The following is a 17,670-nucleotide window of genomic DNA, read 5'->3' as shown; positions in this document are numbered from 1 at the left end:
GACAAGTGCCTGGATTAGGACCTGCGCCGCTTCCTGTGTGAGGCAGGGTCGTACTCTGCGGATGTTGTAGAGCATGAACCTACAGGAACGGGCCACCGCCTTGATGTTAGTTGAGAACGACAGTTTGTTGTCCAGGATCACGCCAAGGTTCTTAGCGCTCTGGGAGGAGGACACAATGGAGTCTCTGTAGGAAACTGGGAGTGAGTCTCAATACTGGTTCACGGCTTCCTTTCCTTGTCTCGGACACATGAAATTGGGAGTGAGTCTCAATACTGCTTCACGGCTTCCTTTCCTTGTCTCGGACAGATGACACTGGGAGTGAGTCTCAATACTGCTTCACGGCTTCCTTTCCTTGTCTCCTACACATGAAACTGGGAGTCTCAATACTGCTTCACGGCTTCCTTTCCTTGTCTCCGACACATGACACTGGGAGTGAGTCTCAATACTGCTTCACGGCTTCCTTTCCTTGTCTCCTACACATGAAACTGGGAGTGAGTCTCAATACTGCTTCACGGCTTCCTTTCCTTGTCTCGGACACATGAAACTGGGAGTGAGTCTCAATACTGCGTCACGGCTTCCTTTCCTTGTCTCCTACACATGAAACTGGGAGTGAGTCTCAATACTGATTCACGGCTTCCTTTCCTTGTCTCCGACACATGACACTGGGAGTGAGTCTCAATACTGGTTCACGGCTTCCTTTCCTTGTCTCGGACACATGAAACTGGGAGTGAGTCTCAATACTGCTTCACGGCTTCCTTTCCTTGTCTCGGACACATGAAACTGGGAGTGAGTCTCAATCCTGCTTCACGGCTTCCTTTCCTTGTCTCCTACACATGAAACTGGGAGTGAGTCTCAATACTGCTTCACGGCTTCCTTTCCTGGTCTCCGACAAATGACACTGGGAGTGAGTCTCAATACTGCTTCACGGCTTCCTTTCCTTGTCTCTGACACATGAAACTGGGAGTGAGTCTCAATACTGCTTCACGGCTTCCTTTCCTTGTCTCCGACACATGAAACTGGGAGTGAGTCTCAATACTGCTTCACGGCTTCCTTTCCTTGTCTCGGACACATGAAACTGGGAGTGAGTCTCAATACTGCTTCACGGCTTCCTTTCCTTGTCTCGGACACATGACACTGGGAGTGAGTCTCAATACTGCTTCACGGCTTCCTTTCCTTGTCTCCGACACATGAAACTGGGAGTGAGTCTCAATACTGCTTCACGGCTTCCTTTCCTTGTCTCGGACAGATGACACTGGGAGTGAGTCTCAATACTGCTTCACGGCTTCCTTTCCTTGTCTCTGACACATGAAACTGGGAGTGAGTCTCAATACTGCTTCACGGCTTCCTTTCCTTGTCTCCGACACATGAAACTGGCAGTGAGTCTCAATACTGCTTCACGGCTTCCTTTCCTTGTCTCCGACACATCTCAATACTGCTTCACGGCTTCCTTTCCTTGTCTCCGACACATGATCAAGTCAAATTTATTTGTCACATACACATGGTTAGCAGATGTTAATGCGAGTGTAGCGAAATGCTTGTGCTTCTAGTTCCGACAATGCAGTGATAACCAACAAGTAATCTAACTAACAATTCCAAAACTACTGTCTTATACACAGTGTAGGGGGATAAGGAACATGTACATAAGGATATATGAATGAGTGATGGTACAGAGCAGCATACAGTAGATGGTATCGAGTACAATATATACATATGAGATGAGTGTGTAGACAAAGTAAACAAAGTGGCATAGTTAAAGTGGCTAGTGATACATGTGTTACATAAGGATGCAGTCGATGATGTAGAGTACAGTATATACATATGCATATGAGATGAATAATGTAGGGTAGGTAACATTATATAAGGTAGCATTGTTTAAAGTGGCTAGTGATATATTTACATCATTTCCCATCAATTCCCATTATTAAAATGGCTGGAGTTGGGTCAGTGTCAATGACAGTGTGTTGGTAGTAGCCACTCAATGTTAGTGGTGGCTGTTTAACAGTCTGATGGCCTTGAGATAGAAGCTGTTTTTCAGTCTCTCGGTCCCAGCTTTGATGCACCTGTACTGACCTCGCCTTCTGGATGATAGCGGGGTGAACAGGCAGTGGTTCGGGTGGTTGATGTCCTTGATGATCTTTATGGCCTTCCTGTAACAACGGGTGGTGTAGGTGTCCTGGAGGGCAGGTAGTTTGCCCCCGGTGATGCGTTGTGCAGTCCTCACTACCCTCTGGAGAGCCTTACGGTTGAGGGCGGAGCAGTTGCCGTACCAGGCGGTGATACAGCCCGCCAGGATGCTCTCGATTGTGCATCTGTAGAAGTTTGTGAGTGCTTTTGGTGACAAGCCAAATTTCTTCAGCCTCCTGAGGTTGAATAGGCGCTGCTGCGCCTTCTTCACGACGCTGTCAGTGTGAGTGGACCAATTCAGTTTGTCTGTGATGTGTATGCCGAGGAACTTAAAACTAGCTACCCTCTCCACTACTGTTCCATCGATGTGGATAGGGGGGTGTTCCCTCTGCTGTTTCCTGAAGTCCACAATCATCTCCTTAGTTTTGTTGACGTTGAGTGTGAGGTTATTTTCCTGACACCACACTCCGAGGGCCCTCACCTCCTCCCTGTAGGCCGTCTCGTCGTTGTTGGTAATCAAGCCTACCACTGTTGTGTCGTCCGCAAACTTGATGATTGAGTTGGAGGCGTGCGTGGCCACGCAGTCGTGGGTGAACAGGGAGTACAGGAGAGGGCTCAGAACGCACCCTTGTGGGGCCCCCGTGTTGAGGATCAGCGGGGAGGAGATGTTGATGAGGACTGCACAACGCATCACCGGAGGAGAGGTTGATGAAATCCGAGCAAGGGTGGCATTCCAGAGGGACATCAGAGACTGCAACGTTCTCTGCTTTACGGAAACATGGCTTACTGGGAAAACGCTATCCGATGCGGTGCAGCCAACGGGTTTCTCCACGCATCGCGCCGACAGAAACAAACATCTCTCTGGTAAGAAGAGTGGCGGGGGCGTATGCCTCATGACTAACGGGACATGGTGTGATGAAGGAAACATACAGGAACTCAAATCCTTCTGTTCACCTGATTTAGAATTCCTCACAATCAAATGTAGACCGCATTATCTTCCAAGAGAATTCTCTTCGATTATAATCACAGCCGTATATATCCCCCCCCAAGCAGACACATCGATGGCTCTGAACGAACTTTATTTAACTCTTTGCAAACTGGAAAACATTTATCCGGAGGCTGCATTCATTGTAGCTGGGGATTTTAACAAAGCCAATCTGAAAACAAGACTCCCTAAATTTTATCAGCATATCGATTGCGCAACCAGGGGTGGTAAAACCTTGGATCATTGTTACTCTAACTTCCGCGACGCATATAAGGCCCTGCCCCGCCCCCCTTTCGGAAAAGCTGACCACGACTCCATTTTGCTGATCCCTGCCTACAGACAGAAATTAAAACAAGAGGATCCCACGCTGAGGTCTGTCCAACGCTGGTCAGACCAAGCTGACTCTACACTCCAAGACTGCTTCCATCACGTGGACTGGGACAATTTTTGGTATTGCGTCAGATGGGAATATTGACGAATACGCTGATTCGGTGTGCGAGTTCATTAGAACGTCCACTTTGTCTGAAGATATCGTTCCCATAGCAACGATAAAAACATTCCCTAACCAGAAACCGTGGATTGATGGCAGCATTCAGTCATGTTGAAACTGAAACGCGAACCACTGCTTTTAATCAGGGCAAGGTGTCTGGCAACATGACTGAATACAAACAGTGCAGCTATTCCTCCGTAAGGCTATCAAACAAGCTAAGCGTCAGTACAGAGACAAAGTGGAATCTCAATTCAATGGCTCAGACACAAGAGGCATGTGGCAGGGTCTACAGTCAATCACGGACTACAAGATGAAATCCAGCCCAGTCACGGACCAGGATGTCTTGCTCCCAGGCAGACTAAATAACTTTTGCCCGCTTTGAGGACAATACAGTGCCACTGACATGGCCTGCAATGGAAACATGCAGTCTCTCCTGCTTCCGAGAAGGCGGGGCAGGGCCTTCACTGCAGCCGAGGTGAGTAAGACATTTAAACGTGTTAACCCTTGCAAGGCTGCAGGCCCAGACGGCATCCCCAGCCGCGCCCTCAGAGCATGCGCAGACCAGCTGGCCGGTGTGTTTACGGACATATTCAATCAATCCCTATACCAGTCTGCTGTTCCCACATGCTTCAAGAGGGCCACCATTGTTCCTGTTCCCAAGAAAGCTAAGGTAACTGAGCTAAACGACTACCGCCCCGTAGCACTCACTTCCGTCATCATGAAGTGCTTTGAGAGACTAGTCAAGGACCGTATCACCTCCACCCTACCTGACACCCTAGACCCACTCCAATTTGCTTACCGCCCAAATAGGTCCACAGACGATGCAATCTCAACCACACTGCACACTGCCCTAACCCACCTGGACAAGAGGAATACCTATGTGAGAATGCTGTTCATCGACTACAGCTCGGCATTCAACACCATAGTACCCTCCAAGCCGTCATCAAGCTCGAGACCCTGGGTCTCGACCCCGCCCTGTGCAACTGGGTACTGGACTTCCTGACGGGCCGCCCCCAGGTGGTGAGGGTAGGCAACAACATCTCCTCCCCGCTGATCCTCAACACGGGGCCCCACAAGGGTGCGTTCTGAGCCCTCTCCTGTACTCCCTGTTCACCCACGACTGCGTGGCCACGCACGCCTCCAACTCAATCATCAAGTTTGCGGACGACACAACAGTGGTAGGCTTGATTACCAACAACGACGAGACGGCCTACAGGGAGGAGGTGAGGGCCCTCGGAGTGTGGTGTCAGGAAAATAACCTCACACTCAACGTCAACAAAACTAAGGAGATGATTGTGGACTTCAGGAAACAGCAGAGGGAACACCCCCCTATCCACATCGATGGAACAGTAGTGGAGAGGGTAGCTAGTTTTAAGTTCCTCGGCATACACATCACAGACAAACTGAATTGGTCCACTCACACTGACAGCGTCGTGAAGAAGGCGCAGCAGCGCCTATTCAACCTCAGGAGGCTGAAGAAATTCGGCTTGTCACCAAAAGCACTCAAACTTCTACAGATGCACAATCGAGAGCATCCTGGCGGGCTGTATCACCGCCTGGTACGGCAACTGCTCCGCCCTCAACCGTAAGGCTCTCCAGAGGGTAGTGAGGACTGCACAACGCATCACCGGGGGCAAACTACCTGCCCTCCAGGACACCTACACCACCCGTTGTTACAGGAAGGCCATAAAGATCATCAAGGACATCAACCACCCGAACCACTGCCTGTTCACCCCGCTATCATCCAGAAGGCGAGGTCAGTACAGGTGCATCAAAGCTGGGACCGAGAGACTGAAAAACAGCTTCTATCTCAAGGCCATCAGACTGTTAAACAGCCACCACTAACACTGAGTGGCTGCTGCCAACACACTGTCATTGACACTGACCCAACTCCAGCCATTTTAATAATGGGAATTGATGGGAAATGATGTAAATATATCACTAGCCACTTTAAACAATGCTACCTTATATAATGTTACTTACCCTACATTATTCATCTCATATGCATATGTATATACTGTACTCTACATCATCGACTGCATCCTTATGTAACACATGTATCACTAGCCACTTTAACTATGCCACTTTGTTTACTTTGTCTACACACTCATCTCATATGTATATACTGTACTCGATACCATCTACTGTATGCTGCTCTGTACCATCACTCATTCATATATCCTTATGTACATGTTCCTTATCCCCTTACACTGTGTATAAGACAGTAGTTTTGGAATTGTTAGTTAGATTACTTGTTGGTTATCACTGCATTGTCGGAACTAGAAGCACAAGCATTTCGCTACACTCGCATTAACATCTGCTAACCATGTGTATGTGACAAATAAAATTTGATTTGATTTGATTTGTCGAGAGACTGGACATTGGCAAGAAGAATACTGGGAAGTGGTGCGCGATGTGCCCTTTTTCGGAGTCTGACCAGAACACCGCCGCGTTTCCCTCTTTTTCGGAGTCGTTTCCTTGGGTCGCTGCATGCGATCCATTCCGTTGTCCTGTTTGTAAGGCAGAACACAGGATCCGCGTCGCGGAAAACATATTCTTGGTCGTACTGATGGTGAGTTGACGCTGATCTTATATTCAGTAGTTCTTCTCGACTGTATGTAATGAAACCTAAGATGACCTGGGGTACTAATGTAAGAAATAACACGTAAAAAAACAAAAAACTGCATAGTTTCCTAGGAACGCGAAGCGAGGCGGCCATCTCAGTCGGCGCCGGAAGCGAATAGGATGACACTGGGAGTGAGTCTCAATACTGCTTCACGGCTTCCTTTCCTTGTCTCCGACACATGAAACTGGGAGTGAGTCTCAATACTGATTCACGGCTTCCTTTCCTTGTCTCGGACAGATGAAACTGGGAGTGAGTCTCCTTTTCACCAGTGATAACAGAGGAAAGGAAGCCACTCTACACTATTGAGATGCACCCCAGTCTTTGATTAGATTAAATCTATAAGCACCAGTGTGTGTGTGTGTGTGTGTGTGTGTGTGTGTGTGTGTGTGTGTGTGTGTGTGTGTGTGTGTGTGTGTGTGTGTGTGTGTGTGTGTGTGTGTGTGTGTGTGTGTGTGTGTGTGTGTGTGTTCCCTACCCTCACCGGTGTTCTATCGTCGTCCCTGGGGGAGAGGCTGATCTCGTCAGGGGAGGTGATGGAGGAGCGGGTGGTCCTGGGGGTACGAGGGGACGGCAGGGTGTCCCAGGCGTTGTACCCACTAGGAGGAGCACTGGGCATGTGGACCCCAGACCGCTGGCAGCATTCCTCAGCATTAGACATCCAGGCCTCCAGCAGGTTCTCTCTGTCCCAGTCTACAGGAGGAGAGATAGAAAACACTAGTTAGATCATATCCTTTACAGTCTGAAGGCTGGCCTCTCCACTAGATCCTACAGCAGGTTCTCTAGGTCCCAGTCTACAGCAGGTTCTCTAGGTCCCAGTCTACAGCAGGTTCTCTCTGTCCCAGTCTACAGCAGGTTGTTCTCTAGGTCCCAGTCTACAGCAGGTTCTCTAGGTCCCAGTCTACAGCAGGTTCTCTCTGTCCCAGTCTACAGCAGGTTCTCTCTGTCCCAGTCTACAGCAGGTTCTCTAGGTCCCAGTCTACAGCAGGTTCTCTAGGTCCCAGTCTACAGCAGGTTGTTCTCTAGGTCCCAGTCTACAGCAGGTTCTCTAGGTCCCAGTCTACAGCAGGTTCTCTAAGTCCCAGTCTACAGCAGGTTCTCTAGGTCCCAGTCTACAGCAGGTTCTCTAGGTCCCAGTCTACAGCAGGTTCTCTAGGTCCCAGTCTACAGCAGGTTCTCTAGGTCCCAGTCTACATCAGATTCTCTAGGTCCCAGTCTACAGCAGGTTCTCTCTGTCCCAGTCTACAGCAGGTTCTCTCTGTCCCAGTCTACAGAAGGTTCTCTAGGTCCCAGTCTACAGCAGGTTCTCTAAGTCCCAGTCTACAGCAGGTTCTCTAGGTCCCAGTCTACAGCAGGTTCTCTAGGTCCCAGTCTACAGCAGGTTCTCTCTGTCCCAGTCTACAGCAGGTTCTCTAGGTCCCAGTCTACAGCAGGTTCTCTCTGTCCCAGTCTACAGCAGGTTCTCTAGGTCCCAGTCTACAGCAGGTTCTCTAGGTCCCAGTCTACAGCAGGTTGTTCTCTAGGTCCCAGTCTACAGCAGGTTCTCTAGGTCCCAGTCTACAGCAGGTTCTCTAAGTCCCAGTCTACAGCAGGTTCTCTAGGTCCCAGTCTACAGCAGGTTCTCTAGGTCCCAGTCTACAGCAGGTTCTCTAGGTCCCAGTCTACAGCAGGTTCTCTAGGTCCCAGTCTACATCAGGTTCTCTAGGTCCCAGTCTACAGCAGGTTCTCTCTGTCCCAGGTTCTCTAGGTCCCAGTCTACAGCAGGTTCTCTAGGTCCCAGTCTACAGCAGGTTCTCTCTGTCCCAGGTTCTCTAGGTCCCAGTCTACAGCAGGTTCTCTAGGTCCCAGTCTACAGCAGGTTCTCTCTGTCCCAGGTTCTCTAGGTCCCAGGTTCTCTAGGTCCCAGGAGGATCCTAGTACCTACTGAGTCAACGTGTGGGGGTAAAGGTTAGTCGAGGTCATTTGCAAAGTGACCAGGCATTGATAATAAACAGTGAGTAGCAGCAGGGCAAAAACAAAGGAAGGAAGGATGTAGGTAAGTAGGTAGGTAGGTGTGTGTGTGTGGTCCATACCATGTGCTCTAAGCAGAGCCTCAGCAGTAAAGAGAGGTGTGTGTGTGTGTGTGTGTGTGTGTGTGTGTGTGTGTGTGTGTGTGTGTGTGTGTGTGTGTGTGTGTGTGTGTGTGTGTGTGTGTGTGTGTGTGTGTGTGTGTGTGTGTGTGTGTGTGTGTGTGTGTGTGTGTGTGTGTGTGTGTGTGTGTGTGTGTGTGTGTGTGGTCCATACCATGTGCTCTAAGCAGAGCCTCAGCAGTAAAGAGAGGGGTCTGCAGCATGTCTGCCGTCTCTACTATCAGCATGTCCTTCAGACGACGCAGCTCCTGAGGCCTCAGACCCTCGTATAGCTGGAGTGAGAGACAGACAGACACAGAGAGAGAGAGACACAGAGCCAGACAGACACAGAGACAGACCGACAGACACAGTGAGACAGACAGACAGACAGACAGACAGACAGACAGACAGACAGACAGACAGACAGACAGACAGACAGACAGACAGACAGACAGACAGACAGACAGACAGACAGACAGACAGACAGACAGACAGACAGACAGACAGACAGACAGACAGACAGACAGACAGACAGACAGACAGACAGACAGACAGACAGACAGACAGACAGACAGACAGACAGACAGACAGACAGACAGACAGACAGACAGAATGGAGAGACGAGAGACAGACAGGAGAGAGACAGACAGACAGACAGACAGACAGACAGACAGACAGACAGACAGACAGACAGACAGACAGACAGACAGACAGACAGACAGACAGACAGACAAGAGAGAGACAGAATGGAGAGACGAGAGACAGACAGGAGAGAGACAGACAGACAGACAGACAGACAGACAGACAGACAGACAGACAGACAGACAGACAGACAGACAGACAGACAGACAGACAGACAGACAGACAGACAGACAGACAGACAGACAGGAGAGAGACAGAGAGCAGGACAGTCACATGCATGGGACTCCAACACTAATAATGTTTCTATAATGTGGCCAATAGCCCAGCAGCTGACAGTTCTGCCTGGCTGTTCAAGTGGTCAGCTCATTTCCTACAATAACATTGGACTGCAGGCAAAGACTGTATTGAAAAATACCTTCTCTATGCCTTCTGGAACCAGACTGACGACATGGTGAGGTAACTACACTACAGTAGGGATATCTAGTATCTAGCCTACCTCTCTGTGGTCCAGAGCAGTATACTCTGCCTCTATGCCTTCTGGAACCAGACTGACAACATGGTGAGGTAACTACACTACAGTATCTCTCTACAGTAGGGAAATCTAGTATCTAGCCTACCTCTCTGTGGTCCAGAGCAGTATACTCTGCCTCTATGCCTTCTGGAACCAGACTGACAACATGGTGAGGTAACTACACTACAGTAGGGATATCTAGTATCTAGCCTACCTCTCTGTGGTCCAGAGCAGTGTACTCTGCCTCTATGCCTTCTGGAACCAGACTGACAACATGGTGAGGTAACTACACTACAGTATCTCTCTACAGTAGGGATATCTAGTATCTAGCCTACCTCTCTGTGGTCCAGAGCAGTGTACTCTGCCTCTATGCCTTCTGGGGCCAGACTGACAACATGGTGAGGTAACTACACTACAGTATCTCTCTACAGTAGGGATATCTAGTATCTAGCCTACCTCTCTGTGGTCCAGAGCAGTGTACTCTGCCTCTATGCCTTCTGGGGCCAGACTGACAACATGGTGAGGTAACTACACTACAGTATCTCTCTACAGTAGGGATATCTAGTATCTAGCCTACCTCTCTGTGGTCCAGAGCAGTGTACTCTGCCTATATGCCTTCTGGGGCCAGACTGACAACATGGTGAGGTAACTACACTACAGTATCTCTCTACAGTAGGTATATCTAGTATCTAGCCTACCTCTCTGTGGTCCAGAGCAGTGTACTCTGCCTCTATGCCTTCTGGGACCAGACTGGAGACATGGTGAGGTAACTACACTACAGTAGGGATATCTAGTATCTAGCCTACCTCTCTGTGGTCCAGAGCAGTGTACTCTGCCTCTATGCCTTCTGGGGCCAGACTGACGACATGGTGAGGTAACTACACTACAGTAGGGATATCTAGTATCTAGCCTACCTCTCTGTGGTCCAGAGCAGTGTACTCTGCCTCTATGCTCTCTGGGGCCAGACTGAAGACCATCCGAGACTCCAGGCTGAGGGCCAGCTCCTTGTGATGCTGCTTCTCTGCACAGTCACACGGCGTCTCACGGTCCTCATTCTCCGCAAACAGATCTGCTTCCCTATTTACTAGAATCTAGAAGGAGAGAGAGAAGAGGCGAGAGAGGAGCGAGAGAGAGGAGAGAGAGAGAAGAGGAGAGGAGCGAGAGAGAGGAGAGAGAGGAGAGAGAGGAGAGAGAGACAGAGAGAGAGAGAGAAGAGACATGGCATTCATTGGAAAGAGAGAAAAGTCAAAGAGGTGGGGTTTCTCTTACCTAGGAACAAGAGGCAGAGGAGAGTCACTGTTCACAGGTAACTGTCAAAGTAAAGGAAACACCAACATAAAGTGTTTTAATTGGGTGTTGGGCAACCACCAGCCTACAGAAAACCTTCAATGCACCTTGGGATAGATTCTACAAGTGTCTGGAACTCTATTGGAGGAAGTGTCTGGAACTCTATTGGAGGAAGTGTCTGGAACTCTATTGGAGGAAGTGTCTGGAACTCTATTGGAGGAAGTGTCTGGAACTCTATTGGAGGAAGTGTCTGGAACTCTATTGGAGGAAGTGTCTGGAACTCTATGGAGGAAGTGTCTGGAACTCTATTGGAGGAAGTGTCTGGAACTCTATTGGAGGAAGTGTCTGGAACTCTATTGGAGGAAGTGTCTGGAACTCTATTGGAGGAAGTGTCTGGAACTCTATTGGAGGAAGTGTCTGGAACTCTATTGGAGGAAGTGTCTGGAACTCTATTGGAGGGAGTGTCTGGAACTCTATTGGAGGAAGTGTCTGGAACTCTATTGGAGGAAGTGTCTGGAACTCTATTGGAGGAAGTGTCTGGAACTCTATTGGAGGGAGTGTCTGGAACTCTATTGGAGGGAGTGTCTGGAACTCTATTGGAGGAAGTGTCTGGAACTCTATTGGAGGAAGTGTCTGGAACTCTATTGGAGGGAGTGTCTGGAACTCTATTGGAGGAAGTGTCTGGAACTCTATTGGAGGAAGTGTCTGGAACTCTATTGGAGGAGGTGTCTGGAACTCTATTGGAGGGAGTGTCTGGAACTCTATTGGAGGAAGTGTCTGGAACTCTATTGGAGGAAGTGTCTGGAACTCTATTGGAGGAAGTGTCTGGAACTCTATTGGAGGAAGTGTCTGGAACTCTATTGGAGGAAGTGTCTGGAACTCTATTGGAGGGAGTGTCTGGAACTCTATTGGAGGAAGTGTCTGGAACTCTATTGGAGGAAGTGTCTGGAACTCTATTGGAGGAAGTGTCTGGAACTCTAATGGAGGGAGTGTCTGGAACTCTATTGGAGGGAGTGTCTGGAACTCTACAGGAGGAAGTGTCTGGAACTCTACAGGAGGAAGTGTCTGGAACTCTATTGGAGGAAGTGTCTGGAACTCTAATGGAGGGAGTGTCTGGAACTCTATTGGAGGAAGTGTCTGGAACTCTATTGGAGGGAGTGTCTGGAACTCTATTGGAGGAGGTGTCTGGAACTCTATTGGAGGAAGTGCCTGGAACTCTATTGGAGGGAGTGTCTGGAACTCTACAGGAGGAAGTGTCTGGAACTCTACAGGAGGAAGTGTCTGGAACTCTATTGGAGGAAGTGTCTGGAACTCTATTGGAGGAAGTGTCTGGAACTCTACAGGAGGAAGTGTCTGGAACTCTATTGGAGGAAGTGTCTGGAACTCTATTGGAGGGAGTGTCTGGAACTCTATTGGAGGAAGTGCCTGGAACTCTATTGGAGGAAGTGTCTGGAACTCTATTGGAGGGAGTGTCTGGAACTCTATTGGAGGAAGTGCCTGGAACTCTATTGGAGGGAGTGTCTGGAACTCTATTGGAGGAAGTGTCTGGAACTCTATTGGAGGAAGTGTCTGGAACTCTATTGGAGGAAGTGTCTGGAACTCTATTGGAGGAAGTGTCTGGAACTCTATTGGAGGAAGTGCCTGGAACTCTATTGGAGGAAGTGTCTGGAACTCTATTGGAGGAAGTGTCTGGAACTCTATTGGAGGAAGTGTCTGGAACTCTATTGGAGGAAGTGTCTGGAACTCTATTGGAGGAGGTGTCTGGAACTCTATTGGAGGGAGTGTCTGGAACTCTATTGGAGGAAGTGTCTGGAACTCTATTGGAGGAAGTGTCTGGAACTCTATTGGAGGAAGTGTCTGGAACTCTAATGGAGGAAGTGTCTGGAACTCTATTGGAGGAAGTGTCTGGAACTCTATTGGAGGAAGTGCCTGGAACTCTATTGGAGGAAGTGCCTGGAACTCTATTGGAGGAAGTGTCTGGAACTCTATTGGAGGAAGTGTCTGGAACTCTATTGGAGGAAGTGTCTGGAACTCTATTGGAGGAAGTGTCTGGAACTCTATTGGAGGAAGTGTCTGGAACTCTATTGGAGGAAGTGTCTGGAACTCTATTGGAGGAAGTGTCTGGAACTCTAATGGAGGGAGTGTCTGGAACTCTATTGGAGGGAGTGTCTGGAACTCTACAGGAGGAAGTGTCTGGAACTCTACAGGAGGAAGTGTCTGGAACTCTATTGGAGGAAGTGTCTGGAACTCTAATGGAGGGAGTGTCTGGAACTCTATTGGAGGGAGTGTCTGGAACTCTATTGGAGGAGGTGTCTGGAACTCTATTGGAGGAAGTGCCTGGAACTCTATTGGAGGGAGTGTCTGGAACTCTAATGGAGGAGGTGTCTGGAACTCTATTGGAGGAGGTGTCTGGAACTCTATTGGAGGAGGTGTCTGGAACTCTAATGGAGGAAGTGTCTGGAACTCTATTGGAGGAGGTGTCTGGAACTCTATTGGAGGAGGTGTCTGGAACTCTACAGGAGGAAGTGTCTGGAACTCTATTGGAGGGAGTGTCTGGAACTCTATTGGAGGAAGTGTCTGGAACTCTATTGGAGGAGGTGTCTGGAACTCTATTGGAGGAGGTGTCTGGAACTCTACAGGAGGAAGTGTCTGGAACTCTATTGGAGGAAGTGTCTGGAACTCTATTGGAGGGAGTGTCTGGAACTCTATTGGAGGAGGTGTCTGGAACTCTACAGGAGGAAGTGTCTGGAACTCTATTGGAGGAAGTGTCTGGAACTCTATTGGAGGAGGTGTCTGGAACTCTATTGGAGGAGGTGTCTGGAACTCTACAGGAGGAAGTGTCTGGAACTCTAATGGAGGAAGTGTCTGGAACTCTATTGGAGGGAGTGTCTGGAACTCTATTGGAGGAAGTGTCTGGAACTCTATTGGAGGGATGCGACACCATTCTCCAGAGAACATTCCATAATTTGTTGTTTTGTCGGCGGTGGTGGAAAACGGACGTCTCAGGCGCCGCTCAAGAATCTCCGATAAACGTTGAAGTTGAGATCTGGTGACAGACGGCCACCACGGCATATGGTGCACATCGTATTCATGCTCATCAAAACATTCAGTGACCACTCGTGTCCTCTGGATTGGGGGCATTGTCATTCTATGGGAGACAACATAATGGCCTGCCTAGCATTTTTATACCTGACCCTAAGCATGATGGGATGTTAATAGCTTAATTAAAACACAGGAACCGAACCACACCTGTGTGGAAGCAGCTACTTTCAATATACTTTGTATCCCTCATTTAGTGTTTCCTTTATCTTGGAAGTTACCTGTATATGAGATGTTAAGAGGAAAATCAACAAGACAGATTTTCCTTGTTGTGAAATCTGATAAGATCTACAGAGGTGCCCAGGAAAGGGCTCCCCAAGCCTGTTCCTGGAGAACTACCCTCCTATAGGTTCACTCCAAGCCTGTTCCTGGAGAACTACCATCCTATAGGTTCACTCCAAGCCTGTTCCTGGAGAACTACAGTCCTATAGGTTCACTCCAACCCTGTTCCTGTAGAGCTACCCTCCTATAGGTTCACTCCATCCCTGTTCCTGGAGAGCTACAGTCCAATAGGTTCACTCCAAGCCTGTTCCTGGATAACTACCCTCCTATAGGTTCACTCCAACCCTAATCTAGCACACCTGATTCTAATAATTAGCAGTTCAGATAGCAGTTTTTCAGGTTGAAGTGAAAACCTACAGGAGGGTAGCTCTCCTGGAACAGGGTTGGAGAGCCCTGGCTTGGGAAAGGGGATTTAGGAAACAAGTGTCTATGGGGTAGGGCTATGGGGTAGGGCTATGGGGTAGGCCTATGAGAAGTGTCTATGGGGTAGGGCTATGGGAAGTGTCTATGGGGTAGGGCTATGTGGCAGGGCTATGGGGTAGGGCTATGGGGTAGGGCTATGGGAAGTGTCTAAGGGAAGTGTCTATGGGGTAGGGCTATGGGGCAGGGCTATGGGAAGTGTCTATGGGGTAGGGCTATGGGGCAGGGCTATGGGGTAGGGCTATGGGGTAGGCCTATGAGAAGTGTCTATGGGGTAGGGCTATGGGAAGTGTCTATGGGGTAGGGCTATGTGGCAGGGCTATGGGGTAGGGCTATGTGGCAGGGCTATGGGAAGTGCCTAAGGGAAGTGTCTATGGGGTAGAGCTATGGGAAGTGTCTATGGGGTAGGGCTATGGGAAGTGTCTATGGGGTAGGGCTATGGGAAGTGTCTAAGGGAAGTGTCTATGGGGTAGGGCTATGGGGTAGGGCTATGGGAAGTGTCTATGGGGTAGGGCTATGGGGCAGGGCTATGGGGTAGGGCTATGGGAAGTGTCTAAGGGAAGTGTCTATGGGGTAGGGCTATGGGGCAGGGCTATGGGAAGTGTCTATGGGGTAGGGCTATGGGGCAGGGCTATGGGGTAGGGCTATGGGGCAGGGCTATGGGAAGTGTCTATGGGGTAGGGCTATGGGAAGTGTCTATGGGGTAGGGCTATGTGGCAGGGCTATGGGAAGTGCCTAAGGGAAGTGTCTATGGGGTAGAGCTATGGGGTATGGCTATGGGAAGTGCCTAGTAGAAGTGTCTATGGGGTATGGCTATGGGAAGTGTCTACGGGTTAGGGCTATGTGGCAGGGCTATGGGGTAGGGCTATGTGGCAGGGCTATGGGGTAGGGCTATGTGGCAGGGCTATGGGGTAGGGCTATGTGGTAGGGCTATGGGGCAGGGCTATGGGGTAGGGCTATGTGGTAGGGCTATGGGGTAGGGCTATGTGGCAGGGCTATGGGGTAGGGCTATGTGGTAGGGCTATGTGGTAGGGCTATGTGGCAGGGCTATGGGGTAGGGCTATGTGGTAGGGCTATGGGAAGTGTCTACGGGGTAGGGCTATGTGGCAGGGCTATGGGGCAGGGCTATGTGGCAGGGCTATGTGGCAGGGCTATGTGGCAGGGCTATGTGGCAGGGCTATGTGGCAGGGTTATGGGGCAGGGCTATGTGGCAGGGCTATGTGGCAGGGCTATGTGGCAGGGCTATGGGTTAGGGCTATGGGTTAGGGCTATGTGGCAGGGCTATGGGTTAGGGCTATGTGGCAGGGCTATGTGGCAGGGCTATGTGGCAGGGCTATGGGGCAGGGCTATGGGGCAGGGCTATGGGGCAGGGCTATGGGGCAGGGCTATGTGGCAAGGCTATGGGGCAGGGCTATTGGGCAGGGCTATGGGGCAGGGCTATGGGGCAGGGCTATGTGGCAGGGCTATGGGGCAGGGCTATGGGGCAGGGCTATGGGGCAGGGCTATGTGGCAGGGCTATGGGGCAGGGCTATGGGGCAGGGCTATGGGGCAGGGCTATGTGGCAGGGCTATGTGGCAGGGCTATGGGGCAGGGCTATGTGGCAGGGCTATGTGGCAGGGCTATGGGGCAGGGCTATGTGGCAGGGCTATGTGGCAGGGCTATGGGAAAAATGTAAATGTTTTAAAAAGGGTTTCGCACCTCAACACACTTCTTCAACCCCGAGGCGGCTGCGTAGTGCAGCGATGTGTTCTTCTTGTTGTCAGTGGAGTTCACGTTGGCGTTCTCATACTCTCCCTGGTCCAGCTTGGCTCCGGTCCATTTCAGGATGATCTGGAGACACTCTGACCTCTTCATCTCGTCCAGCTCGGGCCGGGCCAGACGCGGCTGCAGAGGCCCCTCCCCCATTAGGATCTGGGGGCCCATACAGAGGAGATGGAGGGACGTCTCATTGTGAACGTTACGCTTGTTGGGGTTGCCGTCCTTACTGAAGAGAAAGGACCTGGTGGAGAGGGGAGGGGGGACATGGTTTACTTGGTACTAATATGACCGTTTTGAAAATGTCACCATCACCCTTAAAGGGATTGTTCAGGATTTTGGCAATGAGGCTCCATCACCCTTAAAGGGATTGTTCAGGATTTTGGCAATGAGGCTCCATCACCCTTAAAGGGATTGTTCAAGATTTTGGCAATGAGGCTCCATCACCCTTAAAGGGATTGTTCAGGATTTTGGCAATGAGGCTCCATCACCCTTAAAGGGATTGTTCAGGATTTTGGCAATGAGGCTCCATCACCCTTAAAGGGATTGTTCAGGATTTTGGCAATGAGGCTCCATCACCCTTAAAGGGATTGTTCAGGATTTTGGCAATGAGGCTCCATCACCCTTAAAGGGATTGTTCAGGATTTTGGCAATGAGGCTCTATGTCTACTTCCCCAGATTCAGATGAACTTGTGGATACCATTTTGTTTTATGTCTCTCCATCCAGTATGAAGGAAGTTAGTTAGAGGTAGTTTCACTTTCCAATGCTAACTAGTGTTAGCGCAATGGCTGGAAGTCTATGGGAACGGCTAGCATGTTAGCCGTTCCCATAGACTTCAAGTCATTGCGGTAACACTAGTTAGCACTGGAAAGTGAAACTGTTAGCGCAATGACTTGAAGTCTATGGGAACGGCTAACATGCTAGCCGTTCCCATAGAATTCCAGATATTGCGCTAACACTAGTTAGCATTGGCTGGTGAAACTACCTCTAACTTCCTTCATACTGGATGGAGAGACATCAAAAAGATATTCACAAGTTTCTCACACTCTGGGGGAGTCCCGAACTATCCCTTTAAGTACAAGTACATAGTGAGTACTTGTACTCACTATGTACTATGGTGAAGTAATATTTGATGTGTATATACAGTGTATATATATATATACACAGTGGGGCAAAAAAAGTATTTCGTCAGCCACCAATTGTGCAAGTTCTCCCACTTAAAAAGATGAGGCATGTAATTTTCATCATAGGTCCACTTCAACTATGACAGACAAAATGAGAGAAAAAAATTCCAGAAAATCACATTGTAGGATTTTTAATGATTTTTTTTTGCAAATGATTTA

General features: G+C 49.5%; 1 protein-coding gene across 1 annotated transcript in view; it reads right to left on the bottom strand.

Annotated features, from left to right (window-relative positions):
• LOC124023174 (ankyrin repeat and IBR domain-containing protein 1-like) overlaps positions 1-17,670 on the bottom strand; it is a 73,004-nt gene that overhangs the window by 35,680 nt on the left and 19,654 nt on the right. The window contains exons 3-6 of the mRNA XM_046337705.1: positions 16,270-16,570; positions 10,398-10,574; positions 8,506-8,623; positions 6,707-6,915 (exon numbers count right to left, since the gene is read on the bottom strand). Coding sequence (XP_046193661.1) covers positions 6,707-6,915; positions 8,506-8,623; positions 10,398-10,574; positions 16,270-16,570 — 805 coding nt within the window. The remainder of the gene's footprint in view (positions 1-6,706; positions 6,916-8,505; positions 8,624-10,397; positions 10,575-16,269; positions 16,571-17,670) is intronic.

This window comes from Oncorhynchus gorbuscha, unplaced genomic scaffold, assembly GCF_021184085.1.
Source record: "Oncorhynchus gorbuscha isolate QuinsamMale2020 ecotype Even-year unplaced genomic scaffold, OgorEven_v1.0 Un_scaffold_1524, whole genome shotgun sequence".
In the NCBI taxonomy this organism is placed as follows: domain Eukaryota; kingdom Metazoa; phylum Chordata; class Actinopteri; order Salmoniformes; family Salmonidae; genus Oncorhynchus; species Oncorhynchus gorbuscha.
This window is presented reverse-complemented; position numbering and strand designations above follow the sequence as displayed.